General features: G+C 42.0%; 2 protein-coding genes across 3 annotated transcripts; both read left to right on the plus strand.

Annotated features, from left to right (window-relative positions):
- The first annotated feature begins 3,256 nt into the window (after positions 1-3,256).
- nudt4b (nudix (nucleoside diphosphate linked moiety X)-type motif 4b) lies at positions 3,257-14,633 on the plus strand. 2 transcript variants are annotated; one of them, XM_076111836.1, is made up of 5 exons: positions 3,257-3,836; positions 8,886-8,996; positions 10,388-10,432; positions 10,650-10,737; positions 11,340-14,633. In XM_076111836.1, exons 1-5 carry the CDS (start codon positions 3,741-3,743, stop codon positions 11,558-11,560), a joined length of 561 nt encoding a protein of 186 aa, XP_075967951.1. In that variant the 5' UTR covers positions 3,257-3,740; the 3' UTR covers positions 11,561-14,633. The 2 variants fall into 2 exon arrangements, with proteins under 2 accessions (XP_075967951.1, XP_075967950.1); XM_076111835.1 differs by lacking the exon at positions 3,257-3,836 and adding an exon at positions 7,005-7,976.
- Positions 14,634-16,054: 1,421 nt separating this feature from the next.
- On the plus strand, positions 16,055-24,101 carry pkp2 (plakophilin 2). The gene is made up of 13 exons (XM_076111892.1): positions 16,055-16,247; positions 17,436-17,506; positions 18,226-18,848; positions 18,984-19,122; positions 19,439-19,646; positions 19,799-19,976; positions 20,696-20,813; positions 21,113-21,274; positions 22,408-22,584; positions 22,827-22,980; positions 23,126-23,318; positions 23,475-23,562; positions 23,851-24,101. The coding sequence occupies exons 1-13, from the start codon at positions 16,055-16,057 to the stop codon at positions 23,911-23,913; spliced, it is 2,367 nt and encodes a 788-aa protein (XP_075968007.1). The 3' UTR covers positions 23,914-24,101.
- Positions 24,102-24,407: the final 306 nt, after the last annotated feature.

A 24,407-nucleotide genomic window follows, 5' to 3' on the forward strand; every position in this document is an offset into this window, starting at 1 on the left:
GAGTGTACATATACTGAATATGTATTTGCGTGTATTTTGTGTTTGCGTGTGTTGTTGCAATGGATGTCGTGACGTCAGAGAGCAGGTGTCATGTGACGCTCCTGATAAAGTGAGGACAGCGATCTGCAGCCATTCTTGGCTCCTTCGTTCCTCCATCCGTCCTGATGCGAGTCTGGAGAAACTGGATCCTTCCCCCCCCCCCCCCCGCACCTCGGCTAAAAGGGGACCTCTCAACTGCCTTCTTTTGCAATGCAAGAAGATGATGATAAACCGCTTCAAGTAGCAGGATGACAGAAAGATTTATTTTCCTCTCAGGTGACTGATGCCATTGAGATGATAACTTGACTGAGCATCTGTTGCTACATATGGAGCATGATGCTAATTTTAGGGCTAACCCTGATGGCATTGATACAAACTAGAATCCTCTAAAATTTTACTAATCCCAGAATAATCCTTCAAAAGATTTTTTTCTATCAGTTTTGGATTTATTATACCTCTACTTGATAGATAAACTTGATAACTATATTTCACACTATTTGTTATGGGCTGCAATTATCATTAACGTAATCACATCGTAACCACATCAGTATAATGTCGTTATAACCCCGATAAAACAAGATGACGATGCAGTTTGACTTCAGTAGCATGTGACCTGCAGGCTAATTGTATTTACATCTCATTCAGGCGATGACCGCTGTTGTTGAAATGATAACATAACGTGACCTGAGTGATTTTTTCATCAACACTGAGGAATTTCTGGGTTATCCGGAGAGCAATTATCTCCACAATTCACTCAATATATGTGTGCAACCTAAGGGGTGATATGGGTGAAAGGGGTTAGAGAGGTCAATGTGTGGGGACATTGTTTTTCAAAGTTTTGACCTGATGATGAAACAAGATGAAAAGTTGCTGTGATCACCAAAGTTAGATTTTATGGCAATCCGTCCAGTAGTTGGTGAGGAAAAAGTCAGATGATCGCCAAAGAAGATTAGAAGGATTCATCCTCTCGGGATCATGGATGTCTATCTTTTATAATTTATGTTTGTACAGATTCTCTGTCTCTGCTCTTCTGGAGAGACAATGGGTGATCTGTAGTCGTTATTTTTTCTAGGTTAATCTACTTCTATCTATGTTATTTGACCTATGTTTTTGCATTACCGCTCTGCTTAACATTTGAGTTTTGGGCCTTCTTTTACACTTATGTCTCTGAGTGAAATCCAATGCTCTGTATCGCTTGGTTTTTGATTATTTCTCAACGTTTATCTTCTTCTCTGAGTGTGTTGTAATCAAAGAGTGTGTGTGTAACTCCAATCTATTGTGTGTTGATAGTTAATTGATGACCTCTGTGTGAGAGACAATATGTTCTGTGCATATATCGCTCACGTTCTGATGAAGGTCTCAGTGACTGAAAGCTTAGAAAACAATTTGGTGCAAAGGAGACAAGTGTGCAGATGTTTTGATCGTGTTTTTTCGTGCAAATCCGTCTGAAAGTTGGTAAAAGGCAGTCAGATACGACCAAAGAATCACCGGCAACAACACTTGATTACCTCACCAAACAAGTGGATTGTCTCGCTCTTTGACCCACTTTGATCAATCTCATTCTTTGGTTGATCATTGTCTCCTGGAGGTTTTGACTTTTGATGTTATCTGTGGAGTTGCAACATGTGGATCCTCCTGCAAGCCTGCAGGTCAAAGGTGAACTGAGGAACGGTATCATCCACAGCCTCGATCATGTCATTTGATTGTCATAGTGGGAATTGCATCACTGAAACAGTGACTGCGTTTAATCATTTAATAAGTTACAGCTGCTTACAATGTAATCACAGTTTCTAAAACCCCACCTGTGGGGCAGTTACAGAGGGAAGGGGTGGCGTTCATTCACTTTTAACATGAAGCCAGCGACAACATGGGAGCGCCATCAGATATGAGTTGAGACATATTTTACTCAAATGTGTTGAGTCAGGGGGAGCAGTTAGGAGTGGTGCTTATTCACAGTGACAACTCCCCCTAAAACAGGCATTACAGCACTGTAGTTTTAACCCTTGAAACACAAACTTTACCACAAACCTCAGATATGGTGTTCCAAATTTGAGCATTAACCTAAATTATTGTGTAAATACCTTTTTTCCCTCACAGATTGGGACTGACGCGCTCAGAAAACACAAATGACCACAGTTATGATGTCAATTCAATGACAGATGGGAGTCACTGAGTGATTTCCCAACACGCTTGATAAGATGTGACTATTCCATGAACTATTGAACATGTAGCGCAAGATATTTTACGTAAAACACTCCCATAATACTAGACACAAAAGAATCCAGGAGGTGTTACAAGAAACATTGGAGTGATCAGTTTAAGCAACCAGCTCGAATAAAAACTTTATGTAACATCATAGCTTTCCTGTCGCTAATAAAAAGAGGCAGAATGTACCATTACGTGTGTGTGGAACAGGTGAAACATGAAACTCCCAAAAAAAACTGCCTTAAAAGTGCAATAAAAAAGTAATGTGCTGACAAATACATGAGGCTGGTTTCATTTGTCAGCCTTAATACTGAGTCTGAGTCTTGTTGCAACTCCACAGATAACATCAACTTGAGGAGAGGTGGGGCCAGGCGATGACTAATATGCCATTCTTAGCATATTTTGGAATCATTGACTTTAAAATTTACACTATGCTTTTGTGACATTTTGAAAAATAATGTTCTACTTATTCTTCCTCGATGTGTTCTGATTGGAGTCTTGGGTCTAGAGCAGTGAGTGAGTGCCGGCCGCGTGGCCCCGCCAACCTTTTTGTAAATCAAAATGAAAATAAATTGATTCACAATAGGATTTCTTTGTACCTTTAATAGTGCATACAAATACACTAATAGAGCTTGTTTAAAAAAACAATTTAAAAGAAATAAAGATGAGTTATGGGACTTTTAATAAGCAAGTTGAGTGAGTAACCCTGATCTAGAGTGACTGACTTTCTCGCTATACTAAAAACCCTATGTAGCATCTATGTAGTCTATTTAAAAGATATGTTTTTTCTTCTCAAAATGATTTGAGATCCTATATATTTGGTGTCGTGACAAGTTATTATAGATATTGCACCAAGCACAGAACAGTCCTAAATGAAAGATCATTAATTAGTCGTCATAGGTGATCCCCCCCCCCCACTCTGAAACAGGTCTACTTGTCAAATGGTCCCATGTTCTGCAGCGCCAGTCCGGTGGAGATCAGCGCAAATTACGCATTTGTTTATTATCGCTTCTGTGACCAGAAGTGTAGCTCCGCCCACTGAGACTAACCCAACCAATGAGCTCATTCCTGTTACAGAGGAGTGATCTGTATATCTAAAACTCCAGTCTGCCTGTTCATTGTACTGAGTCAGCAGCCGTGCGCAAATGGAACCAGAGCAGGGCTGTGCGGTGTAGGCTGTAGACTATATAAGATATCTGCCTGCAGGAATTCACACGCACTGCCGACTGAAAATCACAGGCAGCAGCTCGAGCTTTGACGTCATCTTCCACAGATTGTATGAGGAAACCATAAATCCAGGATAGCCTGACGGGTACCCCGGTTGGGATCTCTCCAACAGCCCCCTCCTCCTCTTATTACTGACCATCTCGGACCACCGATGCAGAGAGCAGCAGCGATGCGGCGGCTCTGCTGTTAACTCGCTGGACCATTTGCTCTCTGTTGTTGCCTGTTTTTTTTTTTTTTTTTGTATCTAAAGGAGGCAGAATAAATCCACAATGAAGCTCAAACCGAACCAGACCAGGACATACGACGGCGAGGGCTTCAAGAAACGAGCAGCATGTCTGTGCTTCAAGAATGAACGTGAGGAAGAGGTAAGAGGTTCCGCAGAAACTGAACCACATGAACAATATGCAGGGGTTGTGTGTGACTTCGTGGCCTAGTCATCCCCTGTCTGGACCCAGTCATTCAAACAGCGCAGGGGTGATTATGAACCAAATAGAAAATGATATTTAATATTACACATGGGTTTAGACGTGTGGCGCCAGCTTCTATGTGTAGCTGCGTTAACACTGTTTTCTGTCTGTCACAATGCCACTATTTTGGTTTGTGTTTCCGTGCTGCTGCTGTTGATGCGCCTTGGGCCATCCAGTTTAGGCTAGTTTGAGGAGCGCGTAAATAAAGGGGGAAAAGGCTGTTGTCAGAGTATCGACCATTAATAACAAACGATAACGGTGACACGTTTCAAAATAAAACACCTGATCAATACCTCATTCGAAACTCTATTGAGTTGACGCAAAGCTCTTATTTTGAAGCCTGATTCGCTTTACTTCCGGTTAGCTTGTTCTTAGCTTGAGGTGGCTAACACGGAGGGGGCGAGGCACTCTGTTGCACGTTTCCCTTTCATTTTTGGGGTTTACGTCGGCGTGAGTTGAGAGAGGAGTTAAGAATGAGGGCCTCGATTATATTATTAAATATATCTATAAACCGTCGCGTCACTTGACCACATTTAATATCACGACAGGGAGGGTCCAGGCAGTGGCCATTCATGATTATGCTGCATCCCACCGGCCTTGAGCGGGCAGCTGCGTAGCAATTATGGATGAGGATTTAAAGGGGCCCCCGCCATGTAATAATGGATATGGAGTTGCAACCTTGTATTGTTGTGTCTTAAAGACTTTTCTCGGTGATATACAATGCAGTCGATCCGCGTTAAAGCGGATTTCCGTACCGTGACAGCGGTGGCTATTACAAGTGTTTTTTTGTGTTTTGGGTTAGTCACTGTCTTTATTTATTTACACACAAAAGAACAACAATATTAACAGTGACTCATATCAAATATTCAAAACAGTACAAAAACGACAGAACATTAACAAAGCAAATAGAATCACCTTTATAAAGGTTTATTCTAAGTGAGTCAAAATTAGTCTGAAAATAGACACACACACAAATACAATTTTACAAATTTATTTTGGTTTTCGTTTTGCCCCCCTTAACTTAAAACATGTTAAGAAGGGTGACCATAGACCATAGGGGTCCATAGGGGTCTGAATGCAGCTGCGTGCCCCCCCCCTCCCTGTGACTGCATTCAGACTGACTGTATAGACATTCTTATCCAGAGAGCCTTTATTAATATAAATGACTCTTTCAAGTTAAGCTGTTTGTACTGGTTCCCTTATAACTAATAATAGTCATGTATGCATACGACTATACATTCATATATGTCCAAATATCAGGACCATATCTCTGCTTTTGTGGCATATTCTCTCATGTCTAAATTTATCGTCAATCGCATGGATGGCACTGCCTGAAATATGAGAACCAATCTGGTCATTACGATTTTGGGTTGTCAACAATGGCCATTTTTCCCGTCTAAAGAAGGTTGAGATATGGAGCTTTGTGTCATCAAAACTCTCCTGAAACACATGCCCGATACATATGCAATCAGTTCCTAGACACAGGAGGTGAAATGAGAGCCATACATGCTTGTTGGACTGTTTTGTTTCGGAGAGGAAAGGTGAAAGCTGAGCCCACAGGGAGAGGTTCTGTATGACAGCAATTAAACTCCCAGCCGGGGAAAACAGGAACCTCACAGTGTAGAGGGATGCCAGTGATAACTGAGGAGGGCACCTGGGTAAATTAACAGCATGCGAGTTGCTTGGGGAGTGTGTGCCAAGAGAGCTTCTTTAATTATATTACGTCATAATAGTGCAGTGGTCGGTTGCAGAAACCCTTAGTTAAATAACTAAGGGTTATTTGTACATTTAATGCAAATTTAAACAAGTCAACTTTATGATTCCATAACACTTCCCCTGCTTTATGTTTTCACACATCTACAGTTATTCATATCAACTTAATATTGTCAGCTTGTTTCCACTTCCCCCAGGTGTCCGTCATGTTAAATGTTGCCAATCTTAATTTGAACCGTTCAAATTTAGTTGTTTGTTTCATGATTTAGAAACAACCTAAAGTGCTACAAACTGTGCTTGTCAGTGTTGAGACTTTGTTAAAATAAGCTTTGTATAATGTCACGAGTTCATGCATAATTTGGAGTAAGGGAAAAGATCCGATCGAGACAACAGTTTGAACCGTAACCTCCATGTTTATGAATTTATGACCCAGAGGCTGGATATTGAAGGTACTGCAGCAGATTGTAAACAATGTCATACTGGGAATTGGAGGGGGAGGTTGTCCGTGTAAGTGGACGGAAGTCAGAAATCTAGGTGTTCAGTTTCTCTCTCTCTTTGCCTCTCCTGCTGTTTGTCTCCGACAGTCCCTGATAACGACTCCTCTTGTATTGGTTGATACCTTTTTTTTATAATGTGACGACTATTTTACAGCTTAGCACTACTGATTCTGCACTTGAGTGTCTCAGACTTTCCCTCATTCCCTCCTACCGTCACCCCGGCATTCGGGGGCCTTCTTTTATTTGACAGCTACAGGCCTTCCGCCTCGGGGAGGAGGCGGAGGTGTTAATGTCCTCCAGAATATCCCTGCCTGCTGTCCCCTGTTTGAGGCCATGCCAGAGGAGTCACTGTCATAGCTTGTGTTTTACTACCAGTGGTAGTTCACATATCTCTAATTATGATATTAAGTTAAGAGTGACTGATCCTCCTCTTTAAATCAGATACGAGACTATACAACAGATTTTTGGATCAGAGAACGGTTAGCTAACATCAGGTGAGTGTGGCATTCGGTCACAGGGTTTTTTATTACCCCCGGGGGGAGATTTACTGCACGTTACCTCAGAATTTGCCCTCGTCCTTTTTCACACTGGGGGTCCCTGGGAAGTGATACGAGTTGCAAACCAGTGAAATATCCCCGGGAAACACTGCAGTGTTCCCTCTGGGGTTTCTTCTTCTTCTCCCTGCCCCTCTTTCCAAATATAAGTGTGTTTCTGTGCTCCGAGTTCAGCTGTCAGCCTATGTTTCATGACCGTGTGAGTTATTTTGTTCACCCTTCTAACTGTGGCCTATGTATTCTGCACTTCCCCCCCCGAACGAACTTGAAATACTTCTCACTGGATTTCTTCAACTTGTCCAAGCGTCTTGGTGCTCGGAGAGATGAACAGACGCTTGCAGGCTTGATTTTGTTGCGATGACGAATGTCTCGTCGCGCTGGAGAGTCCTTCTTGCAAAGCTTAAAGGCAACGCCAAACCCCTGCTGCTCCCTCTTTGTGAACTGTATTCGGCTCAGATGCACATGTGAAGAAACAACTTCTTAATTATACACAGTTAGTAATATGTTGATTCAGTGCTCTACATTCCTAAATGTATTAAAAGTAAACTAAATGTGGCCTGTGCTGTATTCTGAGGATGGACAAATACGAGTCCCTCGTGGGACAACATGGAGAGGATAAAAATGGAACAACCAGAGCAGAAATCCTGTTTGTCCTCGGTGTCCCATAAGCTCTGTAGCTTTTGTTTTGTATACATCTCACACTTTAGACTTCGGACTTGACACCAGGGATCTCCATTTAAGCCTTTCTGGCTGCACTCCCGACAGCGGGGTTGGTCTCAAACACACCCAAAACACAAAGAATAAATCTTTTATTATGTCATATCACTGAAATAGCCCAGCCCAGATTTACAGTCTGCACTCTGCTGAGAAGGCGTCATGTTCTGCCCCAGCTCTGTTTGTACTATCGGTGTAAATGCCCCTTCCTCTAACACACGTCCCTTACTGTACGCTACATCAGACATACACCTGTTGTGTGTTTTTTTTTCTCTCGAACCTTTTTACATCTACAGGAAATGTTTGCGGAGCGTGCGCGCGCTTAATCCACCCCGTCACGCTTGACATAGATGGCTACCCCACTGCCCTTCATCCCCCGATGACGTAGTCTGGGAACAAGCAGGTGGCTGGGCTGGATGAATGTGAGAAAGATGGCAGCCCGACAGCGCTCGCTGTCAAAGCCCCAAGCATTCGTTGTCCAATTTGGTTTGGCCCCCCCGGCCCTTCGCGGAGCACTCAGAATGCCTCCGGTAGCTGCAGCCACGATCCCGTTAGAGAATGTAAGGGAAGATATATACGAAATCAGCTGTTCATATCACTACGATCCCGGTCCTGTCACAGACTGTGTTTTAAAAAAAAAAAAAAGAGCAATTTGCTCCATGCAAATGTGGTAATGTTTACAGCAGGTGTGCTTCTGTCTGTTGTGGTTGCTATGTGGATACTGCCAGAAAATGCAGACACGCACTCATCTGATCCGTGTATATCCGTGTACACTGCAACTGTAGTGTAATTCAAGCCCAGCAGGCCGCTTAGGGAAGCACTGGCAGACTTTGAGCGGCTCATGCTTGGTTTACATGCATTGTTTGCATTGTTTGCCGGGCTCAGTGTGTGTTGGAAACGCCTCAACACGGGCTTTGATTGAGCTTTAACCAGCCTAGAAATCCAAAATGGTTGAAAGCAGGTGAACGGCTACATGCTGAGGTCCCCCAAATGCCTCCATTTGTTCTAGTTAGAGTGAGCTAACTTCTTTTTTTTTTTTTTTCTAAAAGAACTGTTATCCAGGTTTGTGTGTGTGATATTTTACAATAATTGAAATTACCAGTTGAAAGTAAAGTACCATGTTTCAGTGTGTATCGTTCTCATAAACATGTATTAGTCTCACTCAGAAGACCATCCACACCGTGTCAGGATCAAATATTTGAAGCGACGAAGGCTGTGGTGGATTTAGGATCCTGTCTACAGCAACAGAGAATAAATAGCAGAGGCAGCACCAATCATCTGCTGTCTGTCTTTGAGACTTGAGTCAAAGGGGTCAAGGGTCATGTCTCATGTCAAGCTCAGTTTCAGTGTTTAAGTCTCAGAAACTACGGGGACGTCTTGCTTCCTTATGATGTGATTTCTGTATCTAAAGGGACATACAATCTGATAGTAAAATAAAGGAATTTACATTTTTTTTCTGTCTGTTCCAGGTTCTGCTGGTCAGCAGCAGTCGGCACCCGGAGCAGTGGATCGTCCCCGGAGGTGGGATGGAGCCAGAGGAGGAGCCATGTGGTGCCGCAGTGCGAGAGGTGTTTGAGGAGGTGAATAAACCCGAGAATTAATTGTTTCTTATCACTAAGTGAGCTCTCTTTGTGCGGTGTAGAGGAAGTCTTCGTTGATGGTTGAACAACAAAAAAATAGCCTTTTTTTTTTTTACTGTGTTTAAAGTTAACCTGCATCCAAAAAAAAACAAACACCCGTCGGGTATATAACAGGTATTCAAAGCAGCAAAGAATTGACTCTTTGGAAATGTCTTGGTGTTGTAAGTCCTCTGTCCCTGCATCTGTCCTTGTGCATAATTTGGAGTGACCGCAATTGACTTGACGAATTCTGGGTCTGCCATTTGAGATGACATGTTGCGGCAGAGGACATAGAAAAGACATTTATCATTTTTTAAATTAAAAATCCTGCTAAAATGTCTTGAATGCACATCTGTGCTTCCCTTGGGGGTCACACGACTCTCACGTCGCTGCAGTTGTCCGTTTCCAGTAAAGTAAAAAACACAGAAGTGGAGGTGGTATGCGGTGTGCATGCTACGTGTGAGATTTCTGACGGGACACGGTGTCAGTAGCTGGGTGAACTACTGACACTTCTGGTATTCCAGAGGTCCCTCTGGTTGAGAACCTCGTGTTCTCAGCCACGTCAGCGGTCTAAACTTGGCTCCTCGTTGGATTCCTGTGCATCCACGGACCCTGTGGCCCAACCCGCCGGACACATCGGTGCGACAGAGTGACACTTGTGAAGTATGCTGAGGGGGAAAGCACAGATGTCATATGTCCTGGCAGTAATTTGATTCCTGTGAATTAATAAAGCAGCTATGATGTGTTGTGAAAGGGACATAATTACATTTCTGCAATAATATTCGTTGAGGATTTGAGCCAGGTTTGTTTATTCCATACCAAGGGACATTACCAAGGATTGATAATGATACCTATTATTAGAATTACTTTAAGTCCTTCCCGAAGGCCTCAACTAATGTAGATAAATTCCATATAGAAGTGATTACACCTTTTTAAGAGGCTGACAAGCCTATATTGAAGCAGCTGTGAGGCCACAGAGGACAAAAATGAACTCGGCACAAGGATTTATTCTGTAGTCCAGTTCTCAACGTTGTTTTTCGGTAATTGTTCGTCAAGCAATACATCCAAACAAAGCCTGGGCGGTTACAGTGGAGCTCAGTACATAGAGCCCTTTAAACATTGATATGTAATACACAATACCCATTGTTTTACCACAGAATAAAGTCTGTTGTTTGAACACTGCTTTTCTAATGTTTCCACCCTCTATTCATCTTTTTGCCGTGAATAGAGTGCCCTCAAAACTTTTAGAAAATCACACAAAGAAATGTCCTTTGCTGTCTTTGCTCCGTGCACCAGAGCCAGTAGGGGAAAAACAAAACTTCTAAAAAAAACATTCTTCATTTATTCTTTAGGCCGGTGTGAAGGGCAAGCTAGGACGTCTGCTCGGCGTGTTTGAGGTAAGCTTACGCGGCTTTATCTTACTTTCAGTCTATTATACCAATGCAACCGCACATTAAAGGGTATTAGATGCACAAATTCCCATCTCTTTTTTATTTTTTATCATGCAATATATAATTTCTGTGTAATAGTGTTGACAAGAGAAACATGCATGTTTACAAATGTTTTTGTATGATCATTAAATATCCAGTTTCTTTCCCTTGCGTTCCCCTCAAGCAAAACCAGGATCGGAAGCACCGGACGTACGTGTATGTGCTGACTGTCACAGAAACACTGGAGGCCTGGGAAGACTCCGTCAACATAGGTACAGTTCACCTTCCCGTGTGCGTGCGTGCGTGCGTGTGTGTGTCTCTGTCTGTCTGTCATCTAGCGCACCTTTTTACAGTACACTGTTTTTTTTATTTATGTGGAGGCCAGTATAGTGCATGGAGACTATATGGGCATTGGGGTATGCAGTGACCACAGGTGTCTATAAATCTAGGCCACCGGTCGTAGCTGCAGTGGTTCTGAGCTGTAGTTCATTACAGCTGACAGTAGCCTGGACACCAGTATCCAGCCTGACTTTATGTGCATCCTCCACCTGTCAGTGTAAACCAGAGCCTGCTACATCCACCATGTTAGACTATATTAATGCGCATATGTCGGTATATATGCCATGTTTTCATGTGCATATGAAAGCATTTATGTATGTCTGTGATCCTCAACTAGCAACTACCCTCACCTTGCTGCTAACCAAATGGACCAATTAGCTGAGGATACAATTTAAATACACTCTACCTGTTGTGGTAGCTTGCTGCAAAATACTCTAATACTATCATTTTTATGTTATGGCTCTCTAATTATGGGAACACCCAACATTAAAAGCGCCCTTTTAACTCATACATTGTGCTCTGTCTCCCCCTGCAGGTCGTAAAAGGGAGTGGTTCCCCGTGGACGAGGCCATCAAAGTGCTGCAGAGCCACAAACCCGTCCACGCCGACTACCTGCGGAGGCTCCAGCTCAGCTGCTCTCCGACCAACGGAAACTCCTTCCTCCCGAGCCCGCCACCCAACGACAACTACCCCCATTACAGCGCCACCGCGACCTCGCCCTCGACGGGTAACGTGTTGGGCTCCTCCTGCAGATAGGACTGCACCTAAAACCGCGTGCGCTGTCCAGCTCGGATGGTTCACTGAAAGTCTGTACAGTCTTGCATGAATCTAATGACTTTTCAGAGTTGCGGCTCTCCTGTATGTATCATTTCTATAGTCTTAGCTGCAGGACGGACCAAAGCCGTCACCAGAACTGTGTTGAAGACTCGCGTGACAGGGCAGGAGACGTCTCTGACAGAAAGACTGTGAATATCTCAAGAACACTTTTTATTTTGCTGGCGAACACCAGACCGAGGAAGCTGCACACTCAGCTGGCGTGAATGAGCTGGTGAAGGAATGCCTTACAGAAACTTTGTATGAATGTTGTATTTGGGTTGTTTTTCTCTCACTAATGGTCTTTTTTTTTTTTCTTTTTTTTTTTAAGCAGAATGGAAATGCTTTCTAGTCAATAAAAGAGTAATTGACCCCCAGAGCACATCCATGCAGGGATGAGACACCAGAGCATTGATATCTTTCAAGGTTTTCCTCTGTTGTTAATGTAGGTTGGATCTCCTTTACACCGTGTAATAATCAATTGTTGACATATTCCAAACTAAGTTAATTTGAACATAATGTTAAAAATATAGATACAAGATATTTTACACAATTAAAACAAACTAAATAAAATAGAAAACGTCATGCCAGAAATGGCTTGTGGACGTCAATGCCAGGGTCAAGGGTCAGAGACGTATTATCTGTCAGGATAGCGCCAGCTGTCGGTGAGTTGATACCTCAGTAAACTGGATCGGAGTCGTGCCGTCGTGTTCGATATCCTTTTGACAAAACACTGCTGTGTTCATAGTTAAACTGCAGCCAGTGCCCACAGACATCACGTCTCCGCTAACCTTGACCGATCCAACAAACTGGACTGTTGACTGTTTGAAGCCACATGCCAGTGTTACGCTTTCCCACGTTTTTTTGAAGTGAAAGTATTTACTGGTGTAAAGTCTTTTCCTTCGGTTTGAAGTGCTGCTATAGGGTCAGTTGAGTCTATCTCAACTCTGGTAATGAAAGAAGTGGATTTTCTTTAAACGAAAATAATCATGGTTGTCTGCTCTTTGCATTAATGTTAGCGTTTTTATCACGTCTCATTTGGTAAAACAGACCACCAAATGACATCATTTCCATGTACGATATGATTGTTTTTCCTACCATCTGCTACTAACTAAGATTACTAGCACTTTGGGCTTCGACTAATTATTTTATTTCTGGATTAACCTTGGATTCTTTTCTTGGTTAACCTAATGATTTGGTCTATAAATTGTGAAAAATCATGGCTTTTAATGCAGTTTTAATATAAATATTTGGTCATGGTTTTGGGTGCATGGTGGGGTCTAAGATGCATACTTTGGCTCTAGGTCATCCCTGTCTTTCTCTCTCCATGTATCCCGTCTGCCTCTCGACTATATATATATATCGTTAAAGGCTAAAACGCTCCCTCAGACATATTCTAAATAAAATCACATCTACATTTTAAAGATGAAGACAGAAATCCAAGGAAAAAAAGGCTCAAATTGGCAGTTTATTTTTTGTTCGCTGAAAAGAGACACCCTCACTCCTGTGTTGACCGCTGAATGACGACTGGAACCCGTATACAGAGATCTGTAAATAGCTTTGAAGAGAAACATTTAACGTGTTTTTAACCTGAATGTATACCTGTACAATTTCTCTGAATATTTTATATATTTTTTAACAATGTAGGCCTACAAATGGCAGGATAAAACCAACGTGTAGAAAACCCACTGAGGACAGTATGTACAGTATATTTGTATCGATGACAATGTGCCATGGGTTCAGGATGTAAAGGTTGGCTGGTGGTTGAATTAACCCGTTCTAAATCATGATCTGGTGAAATCAGTCTTTGTGAGGATGGTGGAGGAGTTAACTTGGAAAAAAAAACAACAGACTGGATCTGGAGATGCATTCTTTTTTTTTCTTCTTTTTAAGAAAGTGTATATAGCATCCTGCTAATCAACTTGTGTGTGTGAGATGCACAAGACTGAGTAGAGACATCAATTATGAAATGGTTTTTTTTAAACATTTTTTGGGGGAAAAACAAAATCAGTTTTTGAAAATGAAGGCAGGACAGTATGATCAGGGGAATGTTTTGGAAGCTTTGGTAAGATGCTGAAAGACAGATGTTTATTTTATTGTTTATTCAACTGTAATGAACACATACTGTTTAACACTGTTTTAAGTTTTCCCATGTGACCTAGATGTATGCTTCAAAACTGCAATATCGAAAGCTTTAAAACACCAATTCCAAGTTCCATAAACTGTCAGCCTTGTTCGATTGGTAATGTTAGGACTCCAGCCACCTCAAGCCTTTGTGTGTATGTGTGTGTGTGTGTGTGTGTGTTGATGAACGTGAAATATGATGTGCCAAATTTCAAAAAGTGTTAGGTGGGTAAATTTGTAATGTCATAATATACATATCATTTTTGGCCAACTGCTTTGTGAAAAAGAATAATGATCTCAAACATTGTAATTTAAGAATATAATCATTTAGAGATTGAAATTAAGACTAAGGAACACAGGCACGTATTGTTCTTTTTTTACCCCATACTGTGTTTAAATTCCACTTGTCACGTAGCTGAGCATATAACACTTCACTAGGATCAAAATAACATCAATTTAACATAAACCCATCCATCTCGATGTTTTGCAGCTGAGACATCTTCCTTCACTTCCTGGAGCCTTTTTGTTTGATGCTCGGGGTCTATATGCTGATCTGAGAACGCTCCATTTATGAGTAAAGCATGAGAGTCAGGATAAGAATCCCACAAATGAAATGTATGTGCTCGTGTACAAAAAAAATGAAGAAGGCCTGGACACGAGCGTCCACTAAATGCACGGTGGATTTGAACAGCTTGATTGTCTGCTGAACACATTGTAATGTCACATGGATGTAAACCAGAGCATTTTACTCAAAGCAAACTTAAGCTTTCTCACCGTTCTGTCACCAATATTATGCACAGAAAAGTTTAAGGTGAAAGGGATTTGATGACGTAGACTGGAAAGATTGTTTTTGAGACAAGATTGCATTAAAAGGGGAAAAAATCGTATTGTAGCTGTTGTTGAATTCTCATTTATTTGAATCAACTGTGCCGTCTGTGAGGCAAACTGTCATGAGAGTCAAGGATCATTCGTTGGCAAATGATTCTAGAAGTAGAAAAATAAGACCTGTCAATGAGAGACCCAGCAGCTGATGAGCCATTATGTTTATATCAAGGAAAACAAAATCCTCAAAGGTTTAGTGTTTCAATAGTTTAGGAGTCATGACTGGATTAACCTGCTATAGGGCCCCAGGGTAAAGATGTGTGCCACTTCCCACCCACACCCCCTGTTCTCAGCAGGGATTAGCTTCTGTTATGATACGCGTTTATTGGCTGACATTTATGGCTCGGACAGTTTGCACGATATCAGATGACATTTTGAGTCTGGGACTAGATCCGCAGGGCCCCTCAGAAGACCTTTATCATTTCTCAGACGATCATTCTTGACTGCTGGATGTCCCTAAACTAAATCTGCATTTTATCCACAAGTACCACAATCACACTGACACAAAAATAATCCAGTTTTGTTTGGAAGAAGTATAATTAAACACAATATAATATATTAACAATGTAATTGAATTAAACAGAAGTTGGTAAGGCCAAACAGCTGCCTATATAGCATATGTATCAACAGTACAAAGTGCAAATGGAGGCCTTTGGCCAAATTTAAATAGACTCTATTATGTCTGGCTTTAACAGTTGGGTCTATAAAGGTTCACAACTTGTGTAAAGACAGACTGGCTCCTTGGGAAAACACACCTGGTGGGAAAATGCCTGCTGTGTCAGGCTTCAGCTCCCCTCACAACTCAAGCCAAAGAGGGCGGGGCTGAGGTCCAGAGTTGAAAACTGATTATCTGGGCAATTTCTGACACCTAAGGTGCAACATTCCAAATTTTGCCCCTAAATATCCACCAAAAATCCAAAGTAAATATTGATACATAATGTCATTCAACTTTGTGTGCCTTGGACAAATAAGGTTAATGATGAAGCAATGCATTGCAATCAGAGGTTAAAGCAATATTCAAAAGTAATATTTAATATAGTTACAAATGAAGGTCCTGCTTCCAAACATGTACAAAGTCGTATCAACAAACTTTACTTTCAAAAGTTATTGATTAAAAACGGTATTTTAAACAGTTTAGCACCAAGCTATAGATATGTGAAATATGTATTATTATATATTGAAGTAAAATACAATTAAGTCGAAATGAATACAGTACTTGAGTAAATGTTGCTACCAACCCGACACCAGCCGGCAGCGACACCTGACACCTCAGGTGCGTGGCCTCTAGCCCCGCCCCGCGGGGTGTCAGCAAGGCAGGTCGACCCACCTCATGATCCGAGGGACAACAAAGCAGGACTGATCATCTATCCGCAAGCAGTATACCCATCCGTGAAGCGACCAACTTAGACGGATTTTGGGGGTAAGTCCACGATGGAGGAGCAGTTCTTTAAAACAGCGTTATCTGCGCTGGACTCGTTCGTGCTGGATGACACCAGTCTGGCTCTGCCGGCCGAGCCGACTCCAAGATCCTCGACGACAGGGAGCTCAAATGAGCGCAGTCAGCGCGTTCACCAGCAGGTTCAGCTCACACTGGCACGGAAAGCGAGGAAGACTGTGTCTAATGGTAAGGTTCAGTTCGAAGATCTTTATATGATTAATATATGGCTGAATTACACCGAAGAGGCATTTTTGGACGCGCCGCGCTCCTATTTGACAGATGTTGTAAGCTACACCTGAAAGGATCTTTTTTTTTTAAAATATATAATAATAATAATAGAGGAGGTGTGGCACATGTCTCCCTCCCACTATTCATAATTACAACAGTTAATATTTATTTAAAATGAAATCTCAGTTTGACCTTTAGCTCGGGAAGCAGTGTGTTAGACAATTAAACCATATTATTTTACAATATTCCACCATTTTGAGGCTGGTGTGACCTCTTTGAAAGCAGCTTCTAACCCATTGTCACTGGTTGAATATGTTTCTGAGTTGCGGGAAGTTCAGCTACACCTCTCGCGTTGCTACATTTGATTGTTACATTTTAAAGTCTGAAGAGGTGAAACTGTCCTGTATTTTATAGCATAGCAGAACAATACTTTTTCTTCTTTCCGGTCCTGTTAATCATTTAACCTATTTAAATCTGCTGTTAACCTGTGATGTATGTTTTTGTTTTGTTTATTACTGTTATAATGTCATCTCTCTGCCTTGTTACTTCTTTTATTGTTTCTGTCTTTACCATTTAAAGGGCGTTTGAGTACCCTTTAAAGCCCTATACAAATACAATGTGTTATTATTATTATTATTATTATTATTATTATTATCTTGTGACCCTCTTAACGGGTCCTCATCCCCACTTAGATACCAAACCCTATACGTGTCCTTCTCGATCCAGGAGATACGCTCTGTGTGTAGCCTTGATAGTCTACTATCATTTTGGAATGCATTCCTCATAGTTGTCTGCTTGTCCAACAGGTTTCTGCAGTTTTATTTATACACTTAAAGGGAGATGGATGTGACAGCGGACAGAGCTTGAATTTAATAATAATAATAATAATAATAAGTAAAGAAAAAATGTATTATCAGGTGCTGATTCATGTTTATTGACTATGCAGTTAATTGTTTCAGGTCTGCATAACAATAACACAGGTATGTGTTGTATTGATTTGACTAAGAGTACTGTACTTTTGTAGCTCAGGCAGCTATAGGCTAGGAGTAATCTCCCTGATCTGAGGAAGTATTGGTGTTGCCATGCGTTTAGGTAATTACAGTGTGAAACAGTGTACTTTAACAAAACCTCCTCAACTTGTTTCAGGTAGCGTCCATTTACAGAAAAACACGGCAAAGAGCTTTGATGCTACCGATGGACTTTTACCAAACATGAAGGTACCTCACTCTCTTTACTCATTAATGCACAAACAAACACACACACAATTTAGTGGCATTTATCATCTTCTTTATGTGTCACTAAAAGGTACGACACAATCTTATTGTCCTTGTAACCTGATAAACTCTTCATTCCGTGACAGATAGCCATCAAGTGCAGCCAGTTCCATCGGCTGCTTTGCATATTTAGGATGTCTTCTCTTTGAATTTTGGACCTACCCATTGTGAAAGAACTGCATGGACGTAGTGTGCTGTAATTTGAATGTAGTCAAATGGTGTGCTGCTGCTTTATATTCAGAGCCTCCAGCCCATTTGAATGAATCACTGTGTTTTTAGCTCGACATTCTAGTTAATTTGTGACTTTTAAGTGTCAGCTCGAGGTGTACGGAGCCCTGAAACTGGCAAGATAAAATAAACAGAGTTATTATTGATTTTGCCAACTGATAAGTGGTAAAATAAAACACTAATCAAAAATATATTTTTGTGATGCAGCACAGTCACAGTAGGCATTGGTACATTGTATAACTCAACAACTAATTCATTAATTTTGACTCTTTACTGGGATCATAATGACCTTTTGTACAGTAAAGTAGAGTGCAACACTGTGCAAGTTGGACTACTCTGACATTTGAATTTGAAGTCCTCCCAGAGGAATTTAAAGTGAGAGTACCAGCAGAATAAACAAGTATTAAAGTGTGGATTGTGTTTTCTTTTCACAGGTAAATGGATTGGGCCTCACCCACCGCTCTCTATCAAGCAACAATGTGCGGAGGCCACCATCGAGGAGGGTGGAAGTGTCTCCACCCCCGAGCCCAGAGTTACAACGCATTCGCTTCAATCATAGTGCCTCCAGCTATGGGATGTACACCCATCCAGGACACAGTCACTCACACAGGACGAGCACTATGGTGGACTACTCACTTGGATCGGATTCATTTCGTCGCTATGCCGTCTCAGAGGCGCCCCGTGGCACGCGGCCGCTCGCATCCACATCTGCACGCGGGACCCTCCATCGGAGGTCACTCAGAAAGACGGCAGCAACGCAGCCTGTGATTGCGAACGCAGCGTTTCAGCGAAGTGGTGATTACGACTCCCGCTGGAGTAATAACCAGACTATCGTCAAACAGGAGAAACACACCGTGCGGGGACAAAGTGGTGATAAGATGTTTGGTGCTATCCCGCCCGAGGAGGGCTTGCCCTGGTTGGCTCAGGTCAGGAGGGAGGGGATCCGCAGAATTAATTCATACCCGCCCTCGGTCACCAGCGTGGAGGTGGACATGGGGAGGCAGATGGAAGTAGAAGTCCCCATCCAGCAGATACATGCTCAGAATATCATGACACTGTAAGCGTGTGTGTTTGTTTCTCTTAATTCAATAATTTGACATATTCTTGCATTTTCTCGATGTGCCATGAAGCAAGTATTTTGAGACATTTGCGGATGGAGCAATTACATTCACAGCTGTCTTCTCTCACACAGGCAGTCGGAGGTCAATCCTCCGGAGATGACGTTGGAGAGGGCCGTGAACCTGCTTACCCAGGATGATGAGGACACGCTGATCTCTGCAGCCAGCCACATACAGAGTCAATGTCTCAAGAGTGCTGATGCTAAAAAGATGGTATGTTTACTCATGTGCATTGTATGATTTTGCAGTAGCATTTGCATTTGCATCCTCCAGACACTTTTTTTCACAGTTTGTAGGCTTTGCTGTCACATTTCAACAGAGACAAGCCAAGTTAAGTTGTGTGAAATAGCTCATCTAATTTAGCTATTTGGCTTTGAAAGTGATATCAGCCCTTTCATGCGCTAATAAATGTCTTTGCTAGCCGAGGTAAACATTTATCGTGTAACGCTCTCTGAATGTGATGGCTGGCGTAGATTCTGCATCTGTGTGTCGATGAAGCTGTCAATCAGCAATACCCTCTTGTTTCCAGGTGTACTATCTCCGTGGGATTGGAAAGCTCTTGCAGCTCCTGTGCAATGACAATGAGGTGGTGCAGTGTGTCGCCGCTGGTGCTCTGCGCAATGTTGTTTACCAGAGCAGCGAAAACAAGATGGAGGCGAAGGAAAATGATGGCCTGGCCACCATTTTGCTTGCACTGAAGAGCAGCCGTAATTTGGAGACCAGACGAGAACTTACTGGTCAGTTTTTTTACTTGGTTTCGATATATACATAACGTCACCCCAACTGGCTTTACTTTCTTTTTTTTACTGTGTAAAGAAGCTGTCAGACCTTAACATTTTGAGATAAATGTCTTTGCCTTTTATAAAGTATATTTCCATCTCACTCCTAGGTGTTTTGTGGAACCTCTCCTCTCATGACCTTTTGAAGGAGTGTCTCTCCAAAGAGGCCTTGTTGGTCCTCACCCAGTCAGTTCTGATACCCAGTTCTGGCATTTTTGAGGGCGAGAACCCAAAAGACGAGCTCCTAGCTGATGCTGATGCTTTCCACAATGCCACTGGCTGCCTGCGGTAGGCTCCTTTGTTCTCTTTGAAAGTAGATACTCAGCTATTGCTAGCATTAGCTAAATAGCACTGCTGAGGCTGATGGGAACGTCAGTTTTGCTGGTATTTAGTCATAAACCAAAGTATTAAACAAATTGAAATGACCAATAGTTAAATCACAATTTATCTGCTGTGGTCTAAGACTAAGGCGTTAAGATCATCTCTGTGTTTACCAAGCGGGAGATATCAGACTCACTGCTCCCTAGGCAACCGGGTCAAATGAGTGAACGACTGAATTATTCATCGAGCTCTCTCCTCTTTCTGCTCGGCTGCGCTGAAATCACTCAGTCTTCGCTGGTTATCAAGTTCTCCTAAGCATGGTCCCCGGCCTTTTGAGGTCCCTGTGGATGAGAAAAATGACGAGTTCCTCTTCAATTTATATTTCATCACTGCACAAAGAACATATTGTGTGGAGTCAGAATGTTAATTGTTGTATTTTCCTTGGGAAGTTGGATTCCATGAAATGTTTTTGTTATTTGTCATGATTGCTACTGGCTTTGGAAAGTTCTGCGATCCAAAACAGTGCGTCCATTGACTTTTTACAATTATGCGGTTGACAGAAGGGGACCTCGTGATTTTTTTATTTGTTTCACTATAATGTGGGACTTTTCTAATATGGTGCAGTGGGAATGAAAACACACACAAATCACATTACCTATATTGTTTTGACTGTTTTTTCTCTCCAGAAATCTGAGCTCTGCTGGTCCAGATGGCAGGAAAGCAATGAGGGAGTGTGAGAACTTTATTGACTCGCTGGTCTACTACATCCGCGTAGCCATAGCTGACTATAAAACCGATGACAAGGTGAAATGACAATGAGATTCCAGAGAAAATGTTCACAACAGACTTCATTTTGTGACCCACACTTCTTTCTATTCTGTAGTGCATATCAAGTTATTCACACAAAATCACATTGCTTCTCACTGGATTAGAAAAATCCAAACATAAATAGTTCATGGAAACTTGGATCCAACTTGCAAAGCAAAACTGCTTGAACTATACCCCTATACTCCCATTCAAGTTTCAGTATGTTGTATCTCGGTGATTTAACAGCCTGCCATACTGTATTTAATTTGATATTTACCTCTATATCTGCTCGGAAGTCCACAGAGAACTGCGTCTGCATCCTTCACAACCTGTCTTATCAGGTCGAGGCCGAGCTTCCCAAGAAGTACACCTTGGATCTTCGAAATTCTCAACAAAACTTGGCTCCCGAGCAGAAGGCTGTTGGCTGCTTTGCTCATCGCAGTGCCAAGATCACAGAGGTAATCCCATCGGACAAATAATCCATATTTACAATACATAAGATGTTTTTTTTACGGTATGATATTTGAGAGCAATATTCTGTGAAGACTGCTGCAGGTTTAATCCCCCATAAAACATCGTCTCAGAAGCCGATCATATTTCTCTTTCTCTTATATTATGAGCGGGGAGAGAAACATCAGAGCAAAGGATACGTTTTACACTCCTGCTCTGTCGAGTGGGTCTGCGCTACCAGCAGAAATACCTGCTGTTATAAACTTGTTGTCGCAATGCTTCATTAAAGCTAATCTAATCAACATTTTAACGTTAACAACATATCAAATGACTGCGTGTAATATAAAAGGAGTTGCCCGTAGTCAGAAACCCAGAGAGAGTTATCACCAACTTTGTGTGGAACCTATGTCCTCCAAATACTTTACTGTCTAATCCAATCTTTTTTAAAGGGATACTTTAGTATTGCACGTCAGACTTGCAACAGATGCCGAGATGTCCTGCCTTTTTGTCCCTAGGATGAATCAAGCGCCAAAAACACTGGATCATACACTTCCCATAATGCCCCTTTAAGTGTCCTGTAATGTGACATATTTGTGAGTGAAATATGTCACATAATAGAGTGTCTTTGGAAATCTAAACAAAGTGTTTGCTGACTTAGATCCAGACACACACTAAGCTACTATGATATTGCTCTGTTAGCTACTACCACCCATAAGGTGAAGTGTGGCTTTATTCATATTTGACTGAGTACATACATACTGTATACACACCCGACATCAAGAATATGCATCAAAACTATAAAACTTTTGATTTAATGAAACACTCCTCACGAGTATTTGCATGTCAATCAGACCCCTTAAACAATCGTCTGCATTGCAGCTACTCAGTGACTGCATTGGACAGAGTGAATTCTTTATGATGATGTGACATTACAGCATGATGATGCTGCAAAATGGCATTAATGCTCAGCCTCTTCCTGGTTACGCAAACTTAAAATGCACAATAAGAGATAGAAGAAGAAAAAACACGAGACAAAAGAAGTTACGTAAATCAGTTATCGTTAATCTGCTGCTTAATAGCTGCCTCTTGTTGAACCCAGTGATGAGAAATCAACTGCAGCTCATAAACTGTTTCCTCCCAGCAGTTGGAGCGACAGTGCCCCCTGCTGGAGGAGAAGGCTAACCCCCGAGGCATCGAGTGGCTGTGGAGTGCCATCACTATCCGCATGTACTTGTCACTGTTGGCCCGCAGTGTGCGTCACTACACCCAGGAGGCTGCCATCGGAGCCCTGCAGAACATCACAGCTGGGAACGGAGCGGTAAGATGGGACGGATGTCAACTTTCTGTTTCTATTTAGAGTTTTGTTCTGTAAAGACAAAAGCACTTAGTTTAAGGATTCACAAGTTTAACCGAACAAATGATTAAAAAAATGATCGTGGGCAAAAAACAGTTTGTTGCACTATTTTATCAAACCTTTTATCAGCAACATGAATCAATTGTTAATATGTATGAATACAATTCAAAGTAGCACATTTGATACATTTTTCTGTGGCCTGACAGGTGACTGAAGCCATCGCCTTCACTATTGTTCAACGGGAAAATGGCCTTCAGCATGTCAGGAAGATGTTAGAGGAGGGAGAGAGTAATGTGAAGAGGATGGCCATATCTTTAGTAAAAAACCTCTCGCGCTACCAGGAACTGCACCCTGACATCGGTAACTGTTTCCATTACAACCTGAGATACTTTGAGTTATTTTCCTCCACCAAGAATTTGATTGCCGATCTATTTTGTCTCACTTTGGACCCCGAGCCGCACCTTCTAATTCCGCACACTTTCCCATTTGTTTCCTCCTCCTGAAGTGAAGCAGGTGTTGCCAGAGGTAGTCGGGATGCTACCCAACGACGACACCGGCATCGACCTGCCGACCGAGGTGACGGCTTCTCTGTGTCACACCCTGACTAACCTGAGTCAGAGTGACGCGCAGCACGTCAGAGCCGTCGTCAACCAGGGAGCCCTCAAAAAGATCATCAACATCAGCAACAAGGACAACGGGTTAGTCTCATTAAGAGCTCTTCTATGACACTGAATCGTTTCCTGTTTGATTATTATCACTGTATGAGTTATGACTAATGTATGAGGACCACCTCCCATTTGCACCCAGAAGCAAATAATAGCAATTTTTTTTATTTGAACTTTTAAATGTCCTAGTTATGGACCAACCAGAGCGGGTCAGGCTGCTTGCTTCTTGCTGCACACCATGTGGAATCACAGTGATCTCCATGGAGCCTACAAGAAGGTGCGTTCCTACTATATCCATGCAGCACATTACAGTACAACACATGCTTTCTTAAAGGATAACCACCCTGTACTTGTCACTCATCTGGGCTCTGCACACAGTGATTTTATTCATTAACAAAACTCATCAGTCATCTGTTATTTAGGTCTGTTGTTGCCACAGTGTCTTTTTCTATACTGCCACTGGGGGGCACCAATGTGAAACAAATTCAATACATATTGGATTCTAAAAACCTCTGCAACACAACATAGATACAGTGTCCATAATCCACACTTTGTCTCTCAACAGTGTGGCTACAGGAAAGCGGATTTCATTAATGCGAGGACAACAAAGGCTGTGAACGCCAGATGAGACTGAGCCGAAGATCTATAGCAAAGTCAAGCTGCACCTGTTTACAACAACGGCAACAATCATTGGTTGCAACACTCTTCCTCCTGTAATGGGCCGCCTACAATATGCCTACATTTCCCTTGAAGGTCCCATGAAAGGGCTTTAAAGTTGTACAAGAGCAGGATGTTAAAGTAACGATTAACAGAACAATAAACCTGCTTACACAATACGTTTCTTTGTTTAGTTCCTTATTAGATACATCAGATGCATCTTAATGCCGCATTGTTAGTAAAACTGACAGACGAATGTAGAAACCTTTCCTGAAAATGCAACATTTCTCTAATGAAAGTGAATGCATTTCTTTATGAGTGTGTAGTTTGTTTACTGCAGTGGAAGCTCAACAGTTGAGAAAACTGTTTTGTGTGTTTTGGTTTATTTTAGCATTTCAGGCGACACAGTAATTGAGCAACAAGAACCACAATAAAGAGATTCAAATAGTCACACTAAAGTACTCG

Source organism: Anarhichas minor, unplaced genomic scaffold (assembly GCF_050575085.1).
Source record: "Anarhichas minor isolate MPS153535 unplaced genomic scaffold, ASM5057508v1 ptg000045l, whole genome shotgun sequence".
NCBI lineage: Eukaryota > Metazoa > Chordata > Actinopteri > Perciformes > Anarhichadidae > Anarhichas > Anarhichas minor.